Here is an 18,258-nt window from a genome sequence, read left to right as displayed (position 1 = left end):
CCCGGGGCTCCCTGGGGGAAACTAGGTCAGCTCGGACCAGAGTCTGGCCGCAACCTGAGTCCACGAGGGCGGTGACTACCTGGCCCCCAACTTCCACCTGACGCAGTATCTTTCCCGCAGCCTGGGACCCCGGCCTGTTCTGCCCCGCCATTACCTGCGTAAAGGAGCAGTCCATCAGCGGGCAGTCCCGTTTGAAATGTCCTTCTTGGCCGCATTGGTAGCATGCTCCCCCGGGGCCCCGTGCCGGGGGGGGATTGGTCTTTCGATCCTCCAGGGCGGCGGGGTGGGAGGTTGGCTCTTCCCTCGCGGGTCGGCTCCACACCGGTGCTAGGCGTCTGCCCCCTCCGCGGCCGGGGCTGAGGGGGGCAGCTGGGCCCCTTGCCTCCCCTTGCCGGGGTGGGGGTCTGGTCTCTCTCGATGCCCCGCTGGAGTGTTCCCCCCGCGATCCGACTCCTTCCCTGCCTCCCTCGGCTGACATATAATCCTCCATAAGGGTCACCGCGTCGGCTAAAGACGTAGGGTGGTGCCTTCTCACCCACCGCTGGCCTTCCCCCGGAAGGATGTGTAGGAACTGCTCCAAAACCACCTGCTCCGCTACCTGGGGTCCTGACCGCTGCTCGGGCTCCAGCCAACGCCAACCTGCCTCTCTTAGCCGCTGCGCCACGGCTCGCGGGCGGGCCCCCGGGGCGTATTTTTCCTGCCGGAACCGCTGTCTATAAGTCTCTGGGGTGACCCCTAGCTGGTCCAGGATTGCCTCTTTTACTTTATAATAATGTAGGGCATCTCGCGGGTCTAGACTCCGATAGGCCAGCTGAGCTGGGCCCGTGAGGTACAGAGCTAGCAGAGTAGCCCAATGTTGCTCTGGCCACCGGGCGGCTGTGGCTACCCTCTCAAAAGTGACCAAAAAGGCCTCGGGGTCGTCGGCAGGGCCCATTTTAGTCAGTCTTACGGGGAGCTGAGCTAGGGCCCCACCTTCCGCCCCTTCCCCCCGACCGCTGGGGCTGGCCCCCGGCCCGCATTTTCCCACTGTATCACCCAGTGGTCCTGTTGCGCCCAGAACTGCTCAGTCACGTCACGCAGTAGTTGGGCCTGCTGCTCCCGATGCTGCGTGGCCAGCTGCTGAAGGAGGGCCGTCTGCTGCTGTTCCTGCTGATGTTGGTTGTCCGTCAGCCATTTGAACACGTCGGCTGCGTCCATGGTTCCGCGCTGCGCCCAGTCGCATCTTTGCTGGGCTGCTCGTCCTGGTACCTTCACCTCTTCCACCCGTGGGGTTTTTTTTTTTGTGAGTTGTTGTTGGGGTTGCTGTTGGGGTTCTGTGATTTTAGCTAGAGTTCAGGCACCCACATTCTCCACCACGTGTAACGAGCGAGCCCGTCCGGCTCCCCGCTGTCTCTGCTTCCCCCCCTTCTACGTAGTCCCCCTCACCCCTTGTGCTGCCCCACTTCCCTCTTTCCTGTGCTGCGTGCCTCTCCTTCTGTGTTCCGTGCCTCCTTCCTCCGTTGTTCTCTCCTCCTCCTCTATTCTTCCCTCCTCCTCCTTCCCTGCTCCTTCCTCCTCCGTTCGCTCTCCGTCTCCTTCCTTCCTCCTCCTTGCTCCTTCGTCCTCCCCCCTGTCTTTCCCTGTTCCCCCTTTTTAAATCCCCCGCTGGCGTCCGGTCCTGGTGACGTAAGATGCCACGTCACCAGGCCCCTCCCCCGCCGTGCGTCCGGGTCTGATGACGTCAGACGCCGCGTTGCCAGGCTCCACCCCCGCCTCACGTGGACGTCCTGGCGTCGCCCCGCCCCCGCTGCGCCGCCCGTTATCCGAGCTGCGGCAGAGGAGCAGGCCCTGCAGGGTTGCCGCACTCCCTGGGTGGCGCCCAGGAGAGCCAGCGCGATCGCGGGCTGAGTGCGGGGCGGGCCGCCGGGTGGGGCGTGGGGGCGGCGCGACCCGTCACAAACAGGTTACAACCCACAGTGAGCAGGTCTGTAATTTCACTGTTGAGTTCCTTTAGAAATACTGTCTGCTCCTGGTGATGTATTGATCTCATCACTTTCTTCTGTTATCTCCTCTAATGACGCCTCAGTCACAGACATTTCCTCAGACGTGTCACTGGAAAGCAATGGCTTAGGGGTGGGAACCTCCCTCACACGCTCAGCTGAGGAGACCAATGCAAAGAATTAATTCAGTTTCTTTTAATGGCCTTATCGTCCTTTCACATCTCAATCGTCCAGGGGCTTTGCGGGTTGGTTAGCAGCTTCCTGTTTCTGACAAACTGCACGCTCTTTGCTTTTTACCTTTTGAGTCTTTTAATATGGAGTATACATTTAAGTTGACCCTCTAGCATGGTGCATTTAAATATTTTTTCCTGCAGTTTGCAGGGATTTCACTCTTGGCCTGTAACTTTCAATTTCTGTTTAAGTTACCGCCTTGTTTTCGTGGTGCTCCCCTTTCTGAAATAAAATGCCTCAGTGCAGGGCTGCTGAGGTGTTTTTGCACTATGGGGATTTTAAATCGAATTCTCTGATGGTCACTATTCCCAAGTGTAGCAGCTGTTGTCACCTCTGGGAGCAGAGCCTGCGCTCCATGTCACAAGAATGGCCCCTCCCTGTGTGGGTGCCAGGAAAGGCTGTTCCCAGACGGAGTCATTTAAACTTTCTCTTAATACCCGTCCTGAAGTGACGTGTCCACGGTCAGGCTGGGGATAGTTGAAATCCCCCATTATTACTGAGATTTAACTTTGGGTGGGCCAAATTTCATTGCACTTATTCAACCTCTAAAAAAACCCAGCCCTATAGAAAGTACTGGAGAGCCAGAGTTCGGTCTGTAAGGAATTTCGGCAAGGACTGCCTATTGTCAGCCTCCTGACATTCAAGTTCCAAAAGAAACTAAAGAAATGAATTTAATTAAATAACTTTATAAAATCTTACGGAGAAACAAATGATCTAATTCTCCCAACAGGACACGCCCATTGTCTAACCCACAGATACTGCCCACAGCTACAGCAAACAGAAGTGAAGAGAAATCCCAGAGTAAAGTGTGACCAGTCCACACGGACACAACAGGAAAAGTCGGAGGCCCCCAAAGCTCAGATTTAGTTCCCCAAAGCCTCAGTTTGTGCCTCTGCTCGTCCAATCTGCACCATACGCTGAGTCTGAACCATCTCTCCACTTGCTCGCAGGGATCCTCAGTTGGAGTCCGGGCAGCCTGTTCCCCTGCCGTGGATCACTGCGAGGCAGCCCCACTCCCTGATTAACCAGGCAGTGAACTCCCAAATGAACAGACTTACAGAAACCCTGTCACAAGACAATATGAACAAACGCCACAGAACTGGCTCTTCCAGGGACAGATGACCATTTTGGGGGGGCCCAGGGAAGCACAATTTTGTGGGGTCCCCCTTTACCACGGCGCATGTGCAGGGCTTCTTGAAGCACGGGGCCCAGGGCGGCCGCCTCGCTCGCCCTGCCCTATATCCGCCCCTGGGCTCTTCCCCCGTCGCTACATTGACAGAGGGGCTGAAGAATCCCACTGACGGAGAAAGGAACGACCAGAGTTTGGCCAAACTCAAACCAGCAGTGAGAGCAGACAATTAACACAGGAGAAGGGATTTCCCCTCCCAGGTTCCACCTACCATATAATTTAGCTTTGCCCGTTATCCTTGGTAGAGGGTTAACACCATCACCACCTGCTGCAGAGTGAGGAACAGCAGCCTGCTCTCTGCTCCTGCCTCCGCTTCTCCCAGCTCACCCAGGCCTTAGAAAAGCACCTGCCCTGCCTGCAGCCTCGTGGAGCTTGACCCCAAACCCGACACACACACCCCAGAAACTTCTGGGTGTGGAGCCTAAATCCACCCAGCAACAGTAACACTCAGCTCACTCCTACCTCCCCACAGGGGGCTCTTCAAGACAGCTCCCTAGTAGGTGCCTGGGTTACACATGCTCTGGTTTGGTTCATTAACAATTCCTACTTAATTTGATTCTCTGCTCTTTTCACATATAGACATACAGAGCCCCCCACCACGCCCAGCCTCTTCTGCCCTTCCGATATAATTGGTACCCAGGTATTACCCTGTCCCACTGATCATCCATGTTCCACCAAGTTTCTCTGACACCTGTTTCACCAATCTCCTCATTTCATAACTTCACATTTTACCAGGCCATTGTAGAATATATTGTATAGGGCAGATTAAATACCCAGCAGGGGAATTCTGCATGAAAAATTAAACAATCTACAAGGAAAAAAAATCCAAACTGCTGTACGCAATATTCTTAAATTCTACAAAATTCTGCATGTTTTATTTGTCAAACTAACACAATATCATCCCCCCAATTTTAATAATTCTTTTCACAATACCTCCCAACAAGCAGGTGACAAGACAGAAACCAAATGAGATTCAGGAAATGCTCTTTGAGAAATGGATTCCTCAGTAGGCACATGAATTCAGAACGGTGACTAACAATCCGTATACACTGCAATGCACAACTGCACTTCCCACACTCTCAAATGCACGGCAAAGACTGGCATGGGGTGATTTGGGGGCGGGGCTCACATAACAGAGAAATGGGGGGCTGGGCTTCCGGCAGTTAATCCCAGCAATTCATAGAACATAGCATCACAGAACACTAGGACTGGAAGAGACCACCAGAGGTCAGCGAGTCCAGTCCCCTACCCTCATGGCATCTACCATCCCTGATAGACGTCTACCATCTACCATCCCTGATAGACGTCTATCCAACCTGCTCTTAAATATCCCCAGAGATGGAATTCCACAGTTTCCCTAGGCAATATATTCCAGTGTTTAACCACCCTGACCGTTAGGAAATTTTTCCTAATGTCCAACCTAAACCTCCCTTGCTGCAGTTTAAGCCCATTGCTGCTTGTCCTATCATCAAAGGTGAAGGAGAACAATTTTTCTTCCTCCTCTTGTGACATCCTTTTAGATACCTGAAAACCCTTCTCAGTCTTCTCTTTTCCGAACTAAAGAAGATGAGTTCTAACAGTCTGCCTTCATAGCTCATGTTCTCTAGACCTTTCATCAGTCTTGTTGCTCTTCTCTGGACCTTCTCCAATATCTCCACATCTTTCCTGAAATGTGGTGTCCAGATCTAGACACAATACTCCAACTGAGGCATAATCAGCGCAGAGTAGAGCGGAAGAATGACTCCTCGTGGCTTGCTCACAACACACCTGTTAATGCATCCCACAGTCATGGCACCAGGGCCAGATCCAGCATTGAAACCTGCTCTCTGTGCCCAAGATACCTCTAGGGATGGGTCCCAGGCTGGCCTGAGCCCAAACATTCAGAGGGGCCTGAAGGTGACAGAGGCGAGATACAGGCAGGTTGGAGACCAGGCTGTGGTTTGGGTGGTTTCTAGCCCAGCGCGAGGGTTTCCTTAGTGCTGGCTGGGCCAGGGCTGGGGTCCCTGCACAGAAGCCGGGCTCAGATCTCATGTGCTCTCTTACCCCAGCTGGGAGGGGAGCGGAGGGGACAAAGTCCCAGCTAGTGTCTGTGCTCCTGGGACCTCACCCGGAGGAGCTGGCTGGACGTGTCTCTGCTGGCTGCCCTGCCCGGTGGCCCTGCATGTGGGCTGCCGAATGCAGACACTTTGCTGGGGCCGGGTGGCTGTGGGGGAAACTTGTGATTCATGTGACAGCTGCAGGTTGCAGTGGCCACTGGAGACCAACCAGGCTTTGCAGATGGGATTGGACTCAGCTACGTCCTGTGGTCTCCCCCCATTGTTCACCCGCCCAGACAAAACCACACACACGGCTTCCTGCTGCTGGATGAGCCAGTCTGAGCGAGCTGCAGGCATCGAGTTGGGGACCTGGGACGGGGCTTGACTTGGAGACGCTGCCTCCCCTCAAGACAGAGGTAAGGAAATGAGGGAAACCCTCCAGCTGCCCCACACGGTGCCACTCTGCCCTTCTCCCTCTTCCCCCCCCCCAACTGTTCCCTGGATCTCCCCCTTCCTGCTGCCCCATCCACCCTCCTCATCCCACTGGCTACAGCCGGTAGACATTAGTTGTGTGTCCTGTGGTGAGAGGACGTGAGCCCCCATCCCGTTGCATGTTGAACGACACTGTCCAACTTCAGGGGTGCTGCACAGGCAAATGTTTGGAGGGGAAACTGAGGCCCAAGGCTGTGACATGACTCAGCCAAGCACCCTGAGTGGTTCGGTGGCAGAGTCTGGGATGGACCCAGGAGTCCTGACTCCCCGTCCAGCCACTCAAATGGTCTCTTGCAACAGCCTTTCATTAGACAAAAGGTGTTAGGGTCCTGCCCTTTCTCTTCTGTACTTTACTTTAATGGCCCCAGCTGGGTCTGGCACCTCCCCAGGGTTGAATGAGCTGGAGTTTTGCAGCACCAGGGCTGCAGCTCAGATTAGCTCAGCTCCTGCTCTGGGGCTGCGGTTGCCCAGGATGTGGCCACGTCAGATGGTCTCTTGGACCCTGCGTCACGAGAGGACCCAGCGCTGGTCTGAGCTGTTTGAGGCCTGCATGGAGTTGGCTGCCTTGGGGGCTTTGCAGAGTTGCCTTCCTGAGCTTGTCCACCCTGTTCAGCCACTTGCCCCCCCCCCCCCCCCCCCCCGCTCTGCCCTGCTCCCAAAAGGACAGCTCCCCGGAGGGGGCTGCAAGTGGGGAGGTGTCACGAGGGGATCACTTCTGTGATGCCGGGTCTGATTCCTCCAGAACGTAGATTAGCAAGTGAGATTCAACTTTCCAGCTTCCATTCTGGGGTGAAATCTGCTGTGATCCCCCAAATCTGCCCCCCTCTCTCAAAGACCTATCAGCGGGCAAAGACCCTGCGGACCAGTGGATCTCAATGTTCCCAAACTCAGTTTCCCCTCTCAGCACTCTGACTTGTCCTTTCTCCGCACTTCAGAACAAGCTGTTTGCCAAATCAGAGCTGGAAATACAAGTAACCCTGCGCACTGGTGCCAAGAGGTGCTTTGCCTTCACATTTTACCGGGCCATTATTGAATATATTGCACAGAGCGGGAATTCTGCATGAAAAATTTAAAATTCTCCAAAAACAAATCAAACCTGCTGTGCACAAAATAGCTCCAAGGATGGCAGCCACCGACGGGAGCCTGATATGGCCAAAAAATGCACCTGCCTTTTTCTTTCTTTTGCTTGACAATTCTGGTGTGGCTCTTTGCATTTTTTCTGCCACAGTTTCGGCTCTCTTTGTTCAATTCCCCTGGGGACTGCTCCCAAGCTAGCATGATCCTGGCTACCCTAGGAGCTCAGGCTGAACTGAAACGTGTCCCTGGCTTGGGGCCTGCACATGATGGACGTGAGACACAGGCAGGCTGGAGGCCGGCCTGTGGTTCGTGTGGTTTCTAGCCCAGAGCGAGGGTTTCCTGAGTGCTGGCTGGGTCAATGCTGAGGTCCCCGCAACAGAGGCTGGGTTTAGAATCTCATGTGGCCAACTCTGGTCATCTTTCCCAGCCGAGAGGGGATCAGAGGGTGCAAAGTCCCAGCTGGTGTCTCACTCCTGGGACCTCACCCGGTGGAGCTGGCCGGGTGTGTTGATCTCTGCCCCAGCTCTCCACTGGCTGCCCTGCCCCCTGGCCTGGATGTGGGCTGCCGAACACAGACAACTTGCTAGGGCTGGGTGGGGCACTTGTGATGCACGTGACAACTGCAGTGGCCACTTGAGGCCTTGAAGGCTTTGCAGAAGTGGTTGGACCCAGCTACGTCCATTGTTCACCCTCCCAGATACAGACACATACGTGGCTTCCTGGTGCCGGCTGAGCCAGTGTGGGTGAGCTGCAGGAGTCGTGTCGTGCACTTGGGACAGGGCTCAATTCGGAGACACTGCGTCCCTCCAAGACACGGGTAAGGTGGGGCGAGAGAGCGGGGGTAGGGAGAATTGTTGTCACCATTGTTGGAAATTGGGAAATCCCTTTTAAAAATGCTTTAAAATGGCAGACGGAGAAGGAGGACCAGTCACTGGTGAACATCAAAAGGAGTATTTGGGACTTGTAGGCCACGTCTACACAACGAGGAAGATCGAAGCTGCCTCTGTCAATATTCCGGGGTTCCAATTAGCGTGTCACTGAATTGAGAGGGGTGCTCCAGTCAAGGCCAATAACCCTGCTCCTACGAGGAGTAAGGAAAGTGGAGAGGAGCGTGTGTTCCCGGCGACTTCCTGCAGTGTGCATGGCGCCAAAGGCCAAGTAAAGATGAACGGAGCTGAAGCTGCATGGCTGAATTCAGCCTTGTCCCATAGAATGGGCCAGGGGTTAGGGAGGTTCGGGGGGAAACGTCTCCAAGGCTCTGTCTCTGTGTCTGAGCAACTCGCCCCTCCTGCCCCCCTCCCCGGCTTTCAAACACAAATGATCAGCAAGAAGCTAAAGTGATTTATTGAAATTGGGCTGGGTCACCTCCTCCCCCAAAATGTAAAACCAAAACCCATTTGGGCTGGTACAGAGAAAACAAACCCTGCATCTCGGTAGCAACTTCACTGAGTCGACCCTTTCGGTCTCCTCTTCGCCCTGCGGTTCACTGCTCGTAAGGGCTTTGTACCACTGGGGCAATAAGCCCACAAGGATTCGATCCCACCTCAGCTCAGCCCAGGAACTGGGAGTTTATAAACGCCGCCTCTGTCTCTCTGTCCCCATCCTGCAGCCCTTTTCACTGCTCTCCCTTCCTCCCCTTAGCCCAGCGTCTGCCCCGCCCCAGCCCTGAGGAGAAGGGGGCCATATTGTGACTGCAGCACCTCTGAGAATGGAGTTCCAAATCATCTTCATCATGCTGTGCGGCTTGGCCTTCCTCGCCGGAGCACCATTGAACAGCTACGTCCTCTTCGTCGCCAGCTGCCGTGTGGAAAGGACGGCCAGCGCCCTGTTGTTCCTGAACCGGGCTCTGTCTGATTTAATCTTCAACGTCTGCCTTCCCCTCAGAATCGTCTTCATCTACTTCCTGCACGTAGACTGGGCCAGGAGGCTGAGCAGCACCATCACCTCCCTGCACATGTTCTCCAGCGCCTTCCTCCTCACGGCCATCAGCGTCCATCGCTGTGTCCTTGCAGCACGGCCTGAGTGGGCCCAGAAAGGCCTCATGGCCTCCCTGGCTTTCTGGGTGGGTCTGCTTATATGGGCTCTGTCTGCTGGGTTCAGCTTGCGGTACGGTGACCTCTGCGAAGCCCTCATTCCATCTACCAACACCAGCAGGAATTTCCGAGTGTCTCCAAAGAAGATAGAGACCGCTGTCGCTATCCAGTTCCTGGTTGGATTTCTGATCCCATTAGCCTTGAGCCTGATCCCAACCTTTGGCATTGTTCTAGCTGCCAGGCAGGGAAGGAACCGGCTGATCCAGGCCACCCAGCCTCTCAAGATCCTTCTCGGCTTGATCCCGACCTTTTTCATCTGCTGGCTGCCGTATCACGTCTTCTACTTCCTGCAGCTCTCAGCTACGCACCCTCCGCATAGTCTGGAAAAAGGAAGCGCATTTGCTTCAGTCCTGACATATAACAACAGCTGCCTCAACCCCATCTTCTACCTCACCATGGAGGAAGAGTTTCTGAGGTACCAACAACGTGCTCGCAACCCCCACACCGCCGACCATTTGCTGTTGGAACTGGCCGACTAGCCCCATCCTCCAGCCCTCCCCCGCCCAGGAGGCACATGGGCTAATGTTAGGGGATGCAGGTCCCGGAATGTCAATATTGTCTGGAGGACGAATTCTGTGCACTGGGACTAATAGTTTCTTTTTGACCCCAAAATTGTTTTTTATGGCAAGTGCATTTTGGCCTCCATTTCCATGTTTAGAAAACCTGCCTTATAGCAAGAGATGAGAGATCTAGGCACTGAATCTGTGTAACTGAACAAAGAGAATGTGACGTGATACCAGTCTGTAAGTATCCAGACGGGAACAGTTATTGAACAAGAGTCTCTACAGTCCAGCCGAAGAAGGTCTAATGTGACCCAGGGAACAGAAGTTGCACCTACACAAATTCAGCCTGGAAGTGAGGGGAACGTTTTGAATGACTAGAGACCCTTATCCAAGGATCAATTTCCCCATGGTCGTGGTGTATCCATGACTGTCCCTCCCAATACACAAATTTGCAGCTGGGTAGGGTGCCACCAAATGTGGGGCACCGAATTGCGCCAAATGTTGTCGTGCCGTTCACAGCTGCCTACTGTGTGTGCGGCGTTGCCAGCTCCAGGGTTAAACCCCATCCCACAGCTGCCCCTCATGGGTTTCACCCTGGGAGGGCATCTCTTGGTGAGGTGCAGCTCCTGGAATGATCTCCCTGCTCTGTCCCTACCTCGCCCTAACCCCACTGCACCCTTCCCTCAAGATCTCCCTTCTGCGCAGCACCCAGTGTGGGTTAAGCCCAGCCCCTGCCACCTCCCTGACCTGCACCTTCCCCCTGTGACTCTGGGGCTGCCCCCAACAGATCCTAGCCCTGAAGCCTTGAGTGCAGCCACCCATCCCCCACAGAGGGTCTGCCCTCCCTCTTTGGGCCTGGGGAATAAGGGCTGGTTTGTGTGGAGGGATATAGCAGGAGTCAGGGCAGAAGCTGGGGGCTTGTCAGCCGACGGTCAGGGCAGTGTGTGTATGTGTGCTGAGAAAAGGTTTAACGTCCGTGACTTTACTGCTAGGACCGGGGTCCTGTCGCAGAGGGCAGCCAACAGGCTGACAGACGCCCCTGTTTATAGGAAGAGCTTATTACACCTCAGATTTTAGCTGCTAGAATACAGGATTCCTTCGCAGCGGGCAGCCTAGGAAAGGCTGAGAGATGCCCCAACGGATCTGTCACCTGGGAGTGACACGATCCAAACGCCCAAGCTCTCCCTATACCTGTCCCTTATGACCGGCTGAAGTTCTTTTAAATTGTGCTTGGTTCTGTTACAGCAACTGAAGGAGTCAGATTAAAACTTAAACAATTACAGGTTTATTAAAGAAGCTTATAAATCATATGGTTACAATGGCTATTGCTCTATTTCTTAACTGCTAGAATATATAGATCTTAGAAGTGGTTACAAAGAAGATAAAGATAGACAAATAGAAATAATGGTACCAAGTAACAGCTTACTCTTTCTATGCGTACACTCAAGACAGAGGACCACATCCAGGTACAATTTTTACCCCCTTCTGTGCCTCTCGACTCCAGCGTGTCAGGCCAGGGCTGGTCCCTCAGTTCCTAGGAAAGACGAAAATACGAGGTGGGCGTCCCCATAGAACCTCGGGAGGTCAAACACCTAACCCGACCAGCAGGTAGAGGGGTAGACTGACACTCAAAGGGTATGTCTACACTACCCCCCTAGTTCGAACTAGGGGGGTAGTGTAGACATACCCATAGTGAGTGTGCTGCTGTACCCATCTTTATACCCATGGGGTCACGTATTTCTCTTTCTTATCTGTGATGCCAAATGGGGCTGGTCTGTCTTTTGTGAGACCAGTTTTACAAGGGAGTTGTGAACTTAATTTACACTTGTAAGAGAGAGATAACTAAATTGGAAATACTGGGGATTCTTTTCTCAGTGGGAAATTCCTCTCCCAGGGACTGTGTGTATGTTCGTATCAACATGGATGCCAGCCGGGCACTTCTCGCAGCCTCGAGGCCAGCTTATTGCCTTAATCGCTCTCTCCTCATATCTATGTTTTCAGCTTCTCAGGATCAGATGAGCCAGCATAGACTATGCTGATTTTATTGCTCCTTCTCTGTCCTGTATGCTTCAGGAACCTCAGAGAGGCAAATAAGATGGATGTGATGGGGAGGAGGGTCTGGCTGGCTACACTCCCTCAGCTGGAGCTGTTCAGCCTAAGAAACCCTTCTTCCCTGCGCTGTCATGGGTGCAAGTGTGTCCTAGGCAGAGAGGAGTGATGATGGATATCACTCCTGGCATGTGAGTGTACCTCCCACAGCGCCAATACCTAATATGTGTGGAACCTGGTGTACCCGTCTGAATGGCTCCTGCACTCTGCCGCTCAGATGGGCAGCCTCTGGATGCTGGGTTTCCTGCCAAAACACAGGAAAAGGAGGGAGAAGAAGGGTGACCAAAATGGAGTCCCTGTTGTTGTTTAGGCTCTCAAAATGGCGCCTGTGCCCAAGATGGTGTTTCAGAGAATTTTAACCCTACATGGTGGTATCTAACAACGTCAGCATCCTGACACGTCAGCACTGAGGCTTAACTGGTCTGTATCTGGGTATAACCATGGATCTCAGAGGGGCTGCCCTTGTCCAGCCCAGGGGGCAGCGGGAAACCCCACCACTGCCTGTGCTGAGTCCATTGTCAGGGGCACTCAGGTACCAGCAGAACTGTAGACATCTGCTCCAGGGTGCTAGAGACCGGGCTTCACTTACAACAAACCTGGCCGGGCACCTTCCCACCATGTCTCGTCGTGTGGGGTCTGCTGTGGTGGCTCTCAGCATAGAACCCAGGCAGTGCACCGAGGGCTTTTTTGACAGAGCAAAATCCCTGTCGGGACATCACACTGGTGACTTCTGAGGACATTCGGTGGCCTGAGGTGATTCGAACACACGGCTTTTGGATTTTAGTCGCATGTATCCGTTATTGGGGAGCATCGCCCAGGCTCAGACACACAAACCCATCCCCCACCCCTGGTCCCGGGCTTGGCATTCCCAGGCACTCTACAAGGAAATACTTGGACAATAAAACCTGTCCCTAGGATCCCTTTGCTTCCTACCTCTTAATCATTTACTGAACTATGATGGAACCTTGACTCCTCTTCCATGGAAGGTCACTTTACATAAGAGCTTTTGGGGAGGGGCCTCATCAAACACTTTCTGGAATTCTTAGCACATTGGATCCCCCTTGTCCACATAGGATGAAGTTTAATAAAGACAAGTGTAAAGTGCTCCACTTAGGAAGGAACAATCAGTTTCACACATACAGAATGGGAAGCGACTGTCTAGGAAGGAGTACGGCAGAAAGGGATCTAGGGGTTATAGTAGACCAGGAGCTGAATATGAGTCAGCAGTGTGATGCTGTTGCAAAGCAGCAAACATGATTCTGGGATTCATTAACAGGTGTGTTGTGAGCAAGACACGAGAAGTCATTCTTCTGTCCTACTCTGCACTGGTTAGGCCTCAATTGGAGTATTGTGTCCAGTTCTGGGCACCGCATTTCAAGAAAGATGTGGAGAAATTGGAGAAGGTCCAGAGAAGAGCAACGAGAATGATTAAAAGTCTAAAGAACATGACCTATGAGGGAAGGCTGAATTGGGTTTCTTTAGTTTAGAAAAGAGAAGATTGACGGGGGACATGAGAGTTCCTTTAGAAATACTGCCTGCGCCTGGTGATGTATTGATCTCATCACTTTCTTCTGTTATCTCCTCTAATGACGCCTCAGTCACAGATGTTTCCTCAGACATGTCACTTGAAAGGAATGGCTTAGGGGTGGGAACCTCCCTCACACGCTCAGCTGTGGAGACCAATGCAAAGAATTAATTCAGTTTCTTTTAATGGCCTTATCGTCCTTTCACATCTCGATCGTCCAGGGGTTTTGCGGGTTGGTTAGTAGCTTCCTGTTTCTGACAAACTGCACGCTCTTTGCTTTTTACCTTTTGAGTCTTTTAATATGGAGTATATATTTAAGTTGACCCTCTAGCGTGGTGCGTTTAAACATTTTTTCCTGCAGTTTGAAGGGATTTCACTCTTGGCCTGTAACTTTCAATTTCTGTTTAAGTTACCGCCTTGTTTTCGTGGTGCTCCCCTTTCTGAAATAAAATGCCTCAGTGCAGGGCTGCTGAGGTGTTTTTGTACCATGGGGATTTTAAATCGAATTCTCTGATGGTCACTATTCCCAAGTGTAGCAGCTGTTGTCACCTCTGGGAGCAGAGCCTGCGCTCCATGTCATAAGAATGGCCCCTCCCTGTGTGGGTGCAGGGAAAGGCTGTTCCCAGACGGAGTCATTTAAACTTTCTCTTAATACCCGTCCTGAAGTGACGTGTCCACGGTCAGGCTGGGGATAGTTGAAATCCCCCATTATTACTGATATTTGACATTGGGTGGGCCAAATTTCATTGCACTTATCCAACCTCTAAAAAAACCCAGCGCTATAGAAAGTACTGGAGAGCCAGAGTTCGGTCTGTAAGGAATTTCGGCAAGGACTGCCTATTGTCAGCCTCCTGACATTCAAGCTCCAAAAGAAACTAAAGAAATGAATTTAATTAAATAACTTTATAAAACCTTATGGAGAAACAAATGATCTAATTCTCCCAACAGGACACGCCCATTGTCTAACCCACAGATACTGCCCACAGTTACAGCAAACAGAAGTGAAGAGAAATCCCAGAATAAAATGTGACCAGTCCACATGGACACAACAGGAAAAGTCGGAGGCCCCCAAAACTCAGATTTAGTTCACCAAAGTCTCAGTTTGTGCCTCTGCTCGTCCAATCTGCACCATACGCTGAGTCTGAACCATCTCTCCACTTGCTCGCAGGGATCCTCAGTTGGAGTCCGGGCAGCCTGTTCCCCTGCCGTGGATCACTGCGAGGTAGCCCTGCTCCCTGATTAACCAGGCAGTTAACTCCCAAGTGAACAGACTTACAGAAACCCTGTCACAAGACAATATGAACAAACGCCACAGAACTGGCTCTTCCAGGGACAGATGACCATTTTGGGGGGACCCAGGGAAGCACAATTTCGCAGGGTCCCCCTTTGCCACAGCGCATGTGCAGGGCTTCTTGAAGCACGGGGCCCAGGGCGGCCACCTCGCTCGCCCTGCCCTATATCCGCCCCTGGGCTCTTCCCCCGTCGCTACATTGACAGAGGGGCTGAAGAATCCCACTGACGGAGAAAGGAACGACCAGAGTTTAGCTAAACTCAAACCAGCAGTGAGAGCAGACAATTAGCACAGGAGAAGGGATTTCCCCTCCCAGGTTCCACCTACCATATAATTTAGCTTTGCCCGTTATCCTTGGTAGAGGGTTAACACCATCACCACCTGCTGCAGAGTGAGGAACAGCAGCCTGCTCTCTGCTCCTGCCTCCGCTTCTCCTAGCTCATCCAGGCCTTAGAAAAGCACCTGCCCTGCCTGCAGCCTCGTGGAGTCTGACCCCAAACCCGACACACACACCCCAGAAACTTCTGGGTGTGGAGCCTAAATCCACCCAGCAACAGTAACACTCAACTCACTCCTACCTCCCCACAAGGGGCTCTTCAAGACACAGCTCCCTAGTAGGTGCCTCGGTTACACATGCTCTGGTTTGGTTCATTAACAATTCCTACTTAATTTGATTCTCTGCTCTTTTCACATATAGACATACAGTGTCCCCCACCCCGCCCAGCCTCTTCTGCCCTTCCAATATAATTGGTACCCAAGTATTACCCTGTCCCACTGATCATCCATGTTCCACCAAGTTTCTCTGACACCTGTTTTGCCAATCTCCTCATTTCATAACTTCACATTTTACCAGGCCATTGTAGAATTTATTGTATAGGGCAGATTAAATACCCAGCAGGGGAATTCTGCATGAAAAATTAAACAGTCTACAAGAAAAAAAATCCAAACTACTGTACGCAATATTCTTAAATTCTACAAAATTCTGCATGTTTTATTTGTCAAACTAACACAATATCATCCCCCCAATTTTAATAATTCTTTTCACAATACCTCCCAACAAGCAGGTGACAAGACAGAAACCAAATGAGATTCAGGAAATGCTCTTTGAGAAATGGATTTCTCAGTAGACACATGAATTCAGAACGGCGACTAACAATCCGTGTACACTGCAATGCACAACTGCACTTCCCACACTCCCAAATGCACGGCAAAGACTGGCGTGGGGTGATTTGGGGGCGGGGCTCACATAACAGAGAGTATGTCTACACTACCCCACTAGTCACGAGGAGTAACGGTAGTTCAGAATAGGAACCTAGTCCGAACTATCTAGTTCGAGCTCTGTGTAGCCGCGCTCACGGGGTTCGAACCAGCGGGGATTTAAAAATGGCGGCTCCCCGCTTATGCAAATGAAGCCCGGGAAATTCAAATCCCGGGCTTCATTTGCAAGTGCGGTATGCCTACATTACCCTCCTAGTTCGAACTAGGAGGGTAGTGTAGACATACCCAGAGAAACGGGGGGCTGGGTTCCCGGCAGTTAATCCCAGCAATTCATAGAACATAGCATCACAGAACACTAGAACTGGAAGAGACCACGAGAGGTCAGCGAGTCCAGTCCCCTACCCTCATGGCAGGACCCAGCACCATCTACCATCCCTCATAGATGTCTGTCCAACCTGCTCTTAAATATCTCCAGAGATGGAATTCCACAATTTTCCTGGACAACTTATTCCAGTGTTTGACCACCCTGACAGTTAGGAAATTTTTCCTAATGTCCAACCTAAACCTCCCTTGCTGCAGTTTAAGCCCATTGCTGGTTGTCCTATCATCAGAGGCCAAGGAGAACAATTTTTCTTCCTCCTACTTCTGATACCCTTTTAGATACCTGAAAACCCCTCTCAGTCTTCTCTTTTCCGAACTAAACAAGACCAGTTCTAACAGTCTGCCTTCATAGCTCATGTTCTCTAGACCTTTCATCAGTCTTGTTGCTCTTCTCTGGACCTTCTCCCGGGAAATTCAAATCTTTCCTGAAATGTGGTGTCCAGATCTAGACACTATACTCCAACTGAGGCATAATCAGCGTAGAGTAGAGCGGAAGAATGACTCCTCGTGGCTTGCTCACAACATTCCTGATAATGCATCCCACAATCATGGCACCAGGGCCAAATCCAGCAGGGAAACCTGCTCTCTGTCCCTGCACAGAAGCCGGGCTCAGATCTGATGTGCTCTCTTACCCCAGCTGGGAGGGGATCGGAGGGGGAAAAGTCCCAGCTAGTGTCTGTGCTCCTGGGACCTCACCCAGTGGAGCTGGCTGGACGTGTCTCTGCTGGCTGCCCTGCCCAGTGGCCCTGCATGTGGGCTGCCGAATGCAGACACCTTGCTAGGGCCGGTGAGTGTGGGGGAAACTTATGATTCATGTGACAGCTGCAGGTAGCAGTGGCCACTGGAGACCAACCAGGCTTTGCCATGTGATTGGACCCAGCTACGTCCTGTGGTCTCCCCCCATTGTTCACCCTCCCAGACAAAACCACACACACGGCTTCCTGCTGCTGGATGAGCAAGTCTGAGCGAGCTGCAGGCATCGGGTTGGGGACCTGGGACGGGGCTCGACTCGGAGACGCTGCCTCCCCTCAAGACAGAGGTAAGGAAATGAGGGAAACCCTCCAGCTGCCCCACACGGTGCCACTCTGCCCTTCTCCCTCTTCCCCCCAGCCATTCCCTGGATCTCCCCCTTCCTCCTGCCTGATCAGCCCTCCTCATCCCACTGGCTAGAGCTGGTTGACATTAGTTGTGTGTCCTGTGTTGAGAGGTCATGAGTCCCCAAACCATGGGGGGTCTCTTAAAGAGACAGCTCCCTACTAGATGCCTAGGGGTATGTCTACACTACCCCCCTAGTTCGAACTAGGAGGGTAATGTATGCATACCGAACTTGCTAATGAAGCCCGGGAAATTCAAATCCCGGGCTTCATTAGCAAGTTCGGTATGCATACATTACCCCGCTAGTTCGAACTAGGGGGGTAGTGTAGACATATCCTGGGTTACACATGTTCCAGCGTGGTTCCTTTAAAATTCTCACTTAATGTGATTTTTGGCTCTTTGCACATATAGATAAACAGCACCCGCCTCTCCCTCCACCCGCTGCTCCTCCCGCTCAGCCTGTTCTGCCCCTCCGATATAATTGGTATCCGGGTATTACCCTGTCCCACTGATCATCTACAATCCACCAAGTTTCTCTGATGCCTGTTTCACCCATCTCTTCTTTTCATACCTCGAGTTCACCCAATTGATTCGTTAGACCACTGCCGTTTGTGCACCGACACTTACAATTGTCCCTGTTTCACTGCCGGCCTGCACACAATGGGATTCAATCAATTTAAAGATTTCCAAATGTTCTGTGCGAGTAACTGAAGTAACAAGTGGGCCTGAGTCGCCTTCATGAGCATTTCCACCCTGCTCAGCCACCTCCCCCCCTGCTCCGCTCTGCCCCCGAGAGGACAGCTCCCCAGAAGGGGGCCGCAGGTGGGGGGGTGTCATGAGGGGATCAGTTCTGAGATGCCGGGTCTGATTCCTTCAGGACGTAGATTAGCAAGTGAGATTCAACCTTCCAGCTTCCATTCTGGGGTGAAATCTGCCATGGACTCCCAAATCTGCTCCCCCAGCCCTATCAGTGGGCAAAGACTCTGCAGACCAGTAGTTCTCAATGTTCCCACACTCCTGTTCCCCTCTCAGCACTCAG

The 18,258-nt window shown here is 52.5% G+C and overlaps 1 protein-coding gene across 1 annotated transcript; it reads left to right on the top strand.

The window, feature by feature from the left end:
* Positions 1-8,675: 8,675 nt before the first annotated feature.
* On the top strand, positions 8,676-9,652 carry LOC102453953 (chemerin-like receptor 1). The gene has a single exon (XM_006113698.3). The coding sequence runs from the start codon at positions 8,713-8,715 to the stop codon at positions 9,574-9,576; it is 864 nt and encodes a 287-aa protein (XP_006113760.3). The 5' UTR covers positions 8,676-8,712; the 3' UTR covers positions 9,577-9,652.
* Positions 9,653-18,258: the final 8,606 nt, after the last annotated feature.

The sequence above is a fragment of the Pelodiscus sinensis genome, chromosome 22 (assembly GCF_052426305.1).
Source record: "Pelodiscus sinensis isolate ZL-2025 chromosome 22, ASM5242630v1, whole genome shotgun sequence".
Lineage (NCBI taxonomy): Eukaryota > Metazoa > Chordata > Testudines > Trionychidae > Pelodiscus > Pelodiscus sinensis.
The sequence above is the reverse complement of the archived record's forward strand: the minus strand, read 5'-3'. Positions and strand labels throughout refer to the sequence as shown.